The sequence below is a fragment of the Notothenia coriiceps genome, unplaced genomic scaffold (assembly GCF_000735185.1).
Source record: "Notothenia coriiceps isolate Sejong01 unplaced genomic scaffold, NC01 NC01_scaffold00009248, whole genome shotgun sequence".
NCBI classification, from domain to species: domain Eukaryota; kingdom Metazoa; phylum Chordata; class Actinopteri; order Perciformes; family Nototheniidae; genus Notothenia; species Notothenia coriiceps.
Genome location: NW_011341949.1, coordinates 150,415 through 158,274, shown reverse-complemented (window position 1 = coordinate 158,274; position 7,860 = coordinate 150,415). Strand labels below are relative to the sequence as shown.

At 38.9% G+C, this 7,860-nt stretch overlaps 1 protein-coding gene across 1 annotated transcript; it reads left to right on the top strand.

The window, feature by feature from the left end:
* Positions 1 to 1,544: 1,544 nt before the first annotated feature.
* On the top strand, positions 1,545 to 2,256 carry ro60 (Ro60, Y RNA binding protein). The gene is made up of 3 exons (XM_010770838.1): positions 1,545 to 1,667; positions 1,757 to 1,894; positions 1,996 to 2,256. Exons 1-3 carry the CDS (start codon positions 1,545 to 1,547, stop codon positions 2,254 to 2,256), a joined length of 522 nt encoding a protein of 173 aa, XP_010769140.1.
* Positions 2,257 to 7,860: the final 5,604 nt, after the last annotated feature.

The window sequence follows — 7,860 nt, the reverse complement described above, 5'->3', positions numbered from 1 at the left end:
GGTTGTGGCGTGTATTTTTTGTGGGGGGCCTGTATTGGCGTGTGAGGTGTGCTTCTCATTGTTTGTTTTGTTTTTGTTGGTGTTTGTTTGGGTGTTTTTTGTGGTGTTTTTGTTGTTTGTTTGGATAGTTTGGTGGTTGTGGTGTTGGTTGCCTCCGCAACCTTTCAGTCATCATCAAAGAAGTCCTACCCGTGACTTTGATGGAGAGTCTATTTGAATTACAGGTGGGGCGGCTGTTCCTCTCTTATTGTGGTGTTTTTGTTGGATTACTCCTATGTCCATCCGTCTTTGGAAGCAAGTTTTTCAACAAATGTAAAGGCAACCGAACAACAAATATTTGCCAGTGAGGGATATGGTGTGAAGCTTTTCCAAACGCGTGGTGTTGACAGCAAATCAGGTCTTCTCTTTGAGTGCATTTAAGATGTTTATTTGGGTTGCAGGATGATGACAGCAAAACAAGAGCCGGGTGTTTAACTGATAACTAAACAACTAACTGTGATAAAGAAATAAACCGAAATTAACTCAAAATAAGCGAAAACACGCACGGTTGAAAAACTGTGTGGCTTCCCTCTGGTGATTCCCAATCCCTAATGCTGTGCACCTGTGTCCTCCCCAAATAGTAGGCTGTACCCTGAAATTGGCTGAGTCCCCGCCTATGCCCAGGTCAATTCAGTAGTATCACAGCACCTTCATATACAAATATTAAAATACATCAAATTGGCTGCAACACATAGCATACATACATAAAAAAAAACAGACAGGACATGAAACAAATGTAAAACAGGAGACAATGAAACCAGATCAGAAGCCACAGACTGAATAACTCTCCTACATGACGTAAAAACAATACAAAACACTAGGAAGATAAAAACCCACAAGTGTCATATCGGGTCTGTAAATGCAAGAGAAAATAAATGAGTTTTTAAACGAGAATTAAAAACATGCAGAGTTGGAGCAAGTCTAACCTGGAGGGGCAATTCATTCCATAATTTTGGAGCTGCAACAGCAAAGGCTCTGTCTCCTCGCTGATTTAACCTTGATTTTGGGACTACCAGAAGTAATCTGTCAGCAAACCTCAGTTTATCTCAAAAGGTAAGTTATTTGTTGCTTAAAGATGCAACTTTATTAGTTAAATGTATTTAAAAATGAACGTAATACAATCATGTAATAAATATACGCTAAGTAGGCTACTTAATTATTAGCAAATAAAACAATAAGTTGCACAATATAATACACTGGCATAAGAAACTATATTTATTTTTAAAGGACACACGATAAACGTGTTTTGTTCAACCTCAAAACATGTGATAACCGGAGGATTTTTCACCAAGGGTCATGGGAGATGTGTCCTAGCACCAGAGGTGGGCCTGAGCATGGAGCTCTGCAGTAGGACTGTTGGGTTCATGCTGTAAATTGGGATGCTCTGACTCCGAGCAATTAGAAATAGTTTGAAAGCATAATTTCATTGTCAGGTCAATTGGCATTTTGTAAAGATTTTTCAAGGGGATATGTATTTTTTCTTCTGAAAGGCGTTGTTGAAGGATATGCCTCTCCAATCAGTGCTAAAGATTTTGGGTAAGATGACTTCAAACAAAGTTCTCGAACCAGGAAGTTCTGACACCCAAGCTCTATGTGACAGATTCCAGAGTCAGACCGCACTAACGAAGGTAGGACCCTTGTTTTTTTTATAAAAATTGATTCAAAGTTATGTTTTTTATATTTATTTAAATAACGATGCCTGTTTTGGAATCACCAGGCAAAGATCCACCCTTTCCACATATTCTTGTCTTCTGAAAACTACAAAAGAGACCAAGGCCATCAGGGTAAAACCAAATGGGAACCTGACAGCAGCATCCTCAAAGCTATGGACTCTGCCTTTTACAAGAGTTTTATGGTAGGTCCTTTTTTATTTTCACATATTCTCACAGAACAACCCCTTAAACAAATGCATACACTTACTCTTAACCACTCGTGCTGTTGTGATCTTGTCCCCAGAATGTGGAGCCTGTGGCTAAACGCTTCGTTGTGGCCGTAGACGTGAGCACATCCCTGAGCAGCGTCGTCCCGGGGACGTCCATCAGCACCGCTGTCGCCGCAGCAGCTATTGCCATGGTAACACTATACAAGAAGATACAGCGGCGCTGTGAAAGTCCACGGCCCACCTATGTCAGAGCCAGTGGCCCGCTAAAGGCAGCGGCCCACCCGGAAAAATCCAGAGTCCCGAATCCCGAAGCGAGATTCCAATGTGTGCTATAGGACAGTAAAAAAAAAAGAAAAGTTTAAAAGGAGAGTGATTAGTAAAATATGCATAAATAAAAAGAAAGAATGCTAACTAGGTAACATAAGATAAGAATAAAGAAGTTTAAATGATTTGTTATTGGTTTTGATCATATTCTAAAGATGTTTGGATTATTTAAAAGTATACAGCTCCCTTTCAGTGTGTTGAGAGCTGTATCCATAAATTCATTTTTTGCTCAAAGTGCACCAGATTGAGGCATTTCACTTCAACATTAAAAAAAAAATCTTCCCGGGGGTGCATGCCCCCGGACCCCCCTAGAGGAGGTGAGGTCCACCCCCAAATAAAGCAGGTTAAAATAATTAAATTGCATACATTTTCTTTTAGNTGGATGGCCAAAACACACACACACACACACACACACACACACACACACACACACACACACACACACACACACACACACACACACACACACACACACACACACGGGTGTGTGTGTGTGTGTGTGTGTGTGTGTGTGTGTGTGTGTGTGTGTGTGTGTGTGTGTGTGTGTGTGTGTGTGTGTGTGTGTGTGTGTTTTGGCCATCCAGGCTGCCTCCTCGTTTTCAGCTTCATTTCCCTCCCTAATGAAGATTCAGAGGCAGCGCTGCTACTGGCAGAGGAGAGGAATGAGGAAGGAGCTATAGGGGAGGAAGCCATGACAGCGGGAAGAAAAGAAGGCAGAAATGAGGGTCAGAGGGAGAGGAGGAAGGTGGAAGGGAAGAAAAGTAGGCAAAATTCTGAAGCAGAGAGAAGCAGGCAAGAAAAAAAAGGAGGAAGGGAAGGAGGGAAGATGAATGGGGGAGAGAGGACAGCTACAAGAGGAAAAGGGCTGATGAGTTTTGTGATAAAGATGACTAGAGAGGAAGTAGCTCTCTCTCTTGCTCTCTTCCTCTCTCCCCTAATTAGCTCCCTGGCTGTGATGAATGGCGTAGCACTTAGGACCCAATCGGCAAGCCGACCTTGTCATGTGTGTTGATGGGGTGGGGTGACTCTACCTCCCCACCTCTGTCCCCCTCTTACCTATTGTACCACCTCCTGTGGAAGCAGATGCTGCTAATATCGAGGTGTGTGTGTGTGTGTGTGTGTGTGTGTGTGTGTGTGTGTGTGTGTGTGTGTGTGTGTGTGTGTGTGTGTGTGTGTGTGTGTGTGCGCACATGCTCAGTAGTACACTGTGTTTATGCTTTGTCCTCCAGTCTCGATGGCTGGCAGCTCCACACATAGGTGGAAACACTCTCTTCCAACAGCTTCATTTCATACGTAGGGACTTTTGTTNTTAAAAGTCTCGAAAATGCGCTTATCCAGAAAAGTCTGGTTTGGACACTTTACGGGCAGAATAAATATTTCTATTAAAGAAAGAATTATACATTTCTGTCTTTTTACGCCTTTAATAGCTACTAACTTGAATTGTTATATAATGAATTAATCAATTATTTTTAATATGTTATTGTAATGTAGAGACAAGGCTTTTAGTGACAATCATGTATTGCTTTACAATTATATGTAAAAAAAAAAAAAAGAATAAAAAAAAAAAGTCTAAATATGATATTTGGCCTCAAATCATCTGAGGCCTGGCGCCCCCCCCTGCGATCTTTGGCGCTCCCCCCAGGTTGGGAACCACTGCACTAGATGGTGACAGGACACCCTAATTCTGACCTAACCGTAAGGGGAGTCTTGGAGGAATCTACACAAAAGTACTTTTTTGAAAGTTAACAGACTAAATTGACAATTTTAAAGTATTTGAAACAGAAACATATTTTTTTATTCCAGTATGAAAAGATAACCTAAGTCTTGTAGATCCTGGCCTATTTTTGGAACTTTCATTCACACATTGTTCATCCGACAAGGGCCGGGACCTTGGTCAACTTTAGTGCAGAAAATTGAGACCTTAACAAATCTCATAACGGCTGATCTTTAAAATGTAGATGTAGACTATATACTGCCAAGTTAACAAAGACTAATAATTATTCTGTCAGTGGTTTCAAGGTTTCTATTATTACCAATTACTTACCAATTCATCAATATATTGATGGACATCTATAAGCAAATTTGAATATACTGTATAGCCAACCGATATTCCCATATACTATGCTTACTGCCATGGTTTGAGCATATTCAGTCACCTAATAGAGTTTGTTTTCACCTGTTTTGGAGACTCATCCCTGATGAACTCTTCATAAATTCTTGCTGCTCTGCATGTTTGCTCCTCTGGACGCTTAGAGGTTTTGAACTCTTGACAGGCGAGCCAGAAGTCCAGGTTTTCCTCACAGAACTCTGACTTCAGAAAGTCCCGAAATACTTTTTGTCCGCCTTTTTTACACAAGGGAACAAAACTTCATTATAAAGAAAACAGAAACCAAGCGTGATATTAGTTTTGTGTTGCTTGAAAGTGGATGAAAATTACATTTCTGGGAAAGAACGGTCTCGAGAGATTCTCCCGGTGGGCTCGTTTAATTTGTTTCTTGTCTGCAGAAGGAAGACAAGAAGGTTTTTGTGATTTGTCAAAACATTAGTCAGCACAATATTATTATAAAGTAAATTAAAACAACACCTGTTGAATTTCCGCCATGTTAATGGACTCTGGACGAAGTTCTGGATTTTGGATTTCCCGGGGTTATGTCTACAAGAGAGGATAACAGAAAAAAGTCTGAGAATTTTTTTTATGGTAGACCGTCTATTAACTTATTCTGTATTCTACAATGCGGTCTATACTCAGAGGCCACTATATTTTGAAAAAACTCTTGAAATCAACCTACCATCATAACATATTAAGGCTTGCCAACAGCAATTAATTTGTGTTACCATCAAATAAGAGTCAAAAGATTTAATAAGGTTAACCTGGAAAATTATTTTAGCAACCATTAATCCTAAAAATACACATATGCATGGATAAAAGACATGAAAAAGTGGATTTTGCATAATAGGTGAACTTTAAGTTAAATGTCTGTTTCCTTGCATCTTGTCTTTAAATGTGTCCTTGTTGTTGCAAATGTCGCTATGATGCAAGAAACATTTCAGACTTGATGTGACAATAAAGTATTATCGCACCGTACCGTACCGCGTATCGTAAAAACAACGCACACATCATTTACTCACATTCTCTTCGTGTCCTGGAGGTCCAAAGATGTTGCTCGCTTCATATTGAAATTGAACTGCACTACCTTATGATCATTTGAAGGTGTCTCAGCGTTCATGATGCAGCTGAATCAGAAATATGTTTCCCTATAGTCTCTGGCCTCTTCTTACTGAGTGATATCCGAATGGTATATCAGTGCGCTTCAGCTCTTTTTGTCATGCTGCCTTCCACCTCTGTTGGCATACAGCCTGATTGTCATTATGAGAAGGTTTTCCATGAATTCTGCAAGTGCGTCAAACCTTGTGCTCTTCCCTAATGTTTTGTGATAGAACAGAATTCTGCTGTGTTTCATGACCCCCGTCACATTCTCCACAGTTAAATGCATTACATTCCCCTCCGTTATTTAGCTCACTATACAAGTCTGGGCTATTCTTAGTCACAGGTCGAGTGGTCATGAGTTTTGCTTTTTCAATGCTTCTTGTCTGCAAGAAGACAAGAAGCAGGACTTCTTGTCTGTTATGTGTCTTTCTTTCATAGCCTCAGGGTAACCTCCCCTCCCCCCTTGTTGCTTCTTCCCACTGTTCTCAATTTAGGCTTCGTAAAATTCTGTTGATTTTGTGATGCTACATTACAATTAAAGAAATACCTCAGCCACAAAATGATCCTTTGTAAATCTATTACTCATCCTGTGTTACCTTGAAGTCTTGAAGATTAAAATGTGATGTTTTCAAGAATCCACAGTGAATGAAGAATTAAAGTCTTGATGAATAAGTACATGGGGCTACATTTAATAAGAGCAACATTTTATCAAAACATGGATTTTACCGTCACAAAAGAAACGACTACACTACTTTCCAAAAAATCTGTATTAAATAGGATATTTGATACAGTTTTGATGTAAACCCGGCCCCCATTTACTTCTATTGATCCAAACATTTCTAAATGTTTTGGAGTCTTTGTTCACCATGGAGGCCTGCAAGAAAGTACATTTCTAGAATCCAAGGTAACATGGGGAGAGACATTTTAATACAAATTGTCATTTTGTGGGTGAATTATTCCTTTAAGTGTAATTTTGAAGTTTATTTACTTTTAACATTATCAATCTTTCCAAAAGAATGATATGCCTCTATACGGAATCAATAATAATGTGTTATGATCATTATAAACATGCATGCTATTTGAAACTGTGCTATGAAAATGTATCATATTGTACGAATATAAAAGTCAGAAGTTGGGTTAGAGGGAAAGTTAAATATCAGCAGTATAAACCTTTTAATTCATATTGAATATTGTTACTGTCCAGTTATTTAAATGCCCAATCTTTCATTTTTGAGGTACAGATACATTTGATTACATATACAGAATAACTATAGGTTATAGGAAATACGCAAAATTATTGGATATTATACTTCAATGCACACTCTCTTAGGGGTTGGAGTTATTACCCCAGGGTAAAACACTTCACATACATTCAGCAATCTGATAAGTACCTCTTTATAATTTTAAGAGTAGCAGAACTCAGGCAGATAACCAAAAATTGTCTGAGAGCAACAGTACCGTGGCCAGAAAAATGAAAGTAGATTTTAATAACACTTGACAAAATGAACACGATAACTGTAGTATTAAGAATTGAGGTAATCTATTTGAATTTAGATTTAATATAAAAGGACATTTACACTATTATACAAATTGGAGGTGGACATTGAATCAAGATTTAATAAAATATAGGAAGAGGATACATGATCAAATCTTTTGGCTCCCACATTTGAAATTATTTCACTAAATATAAAGTGTATTGAATGTATTTTGGTGTAAGGGTTATTGCTGCATTGAATAATAACTGTAAATAAAGAATATACAAAAAGTCTATCTGTGCCAGCTCTGTGAGACTGTCTTGACTTTAAGCCATGAAAGTATAATAACTACTGAATACGGGACCACCATTTGGTTCCAATTTCCCCAGTGGCCACTAATGCACTGAAAGTAGCCTGCTTCTGGGAAAGCATTTCCCCATAGAATGCTACTGTAAAGAGATTTCTGTAAAACAGTCGACAGAACATTTCAAAAAGCAAAAATAGGTAAATTATGACTCCTTCCATAATGAGTCTGGATCCATGGAGGTTAAATAGAGAGGCGAAGTCCCCCCCTTTCCGGGGGACCTCCATGGGACCTTATTTTGGAAAAATCATGTATTGAAGTCAATGGAGAGACAAAGATTATGTTTCGATCCCGTTTGAATTGTGCCACAAATTACACATATGATGTTTGTCAATTTAAAAGATAATTTTGCAAGTCAACATTTTTTAACTGTGTAGTAAAACTGTGAAGTAACACTTTTTGTTGTGTGAAACTGCTCAATGATCTACATCTCCCGTCCCGCACCACACACCAAGACGGCCATCACTCGTCACCTTGGCACATTTCACTTCTTTCTTTCAGAATGAGGCGAAAAGTATTAAACGAGGTGAAAATCTCTACAAGTCTGCATGTTGAGAGCTGTACATAC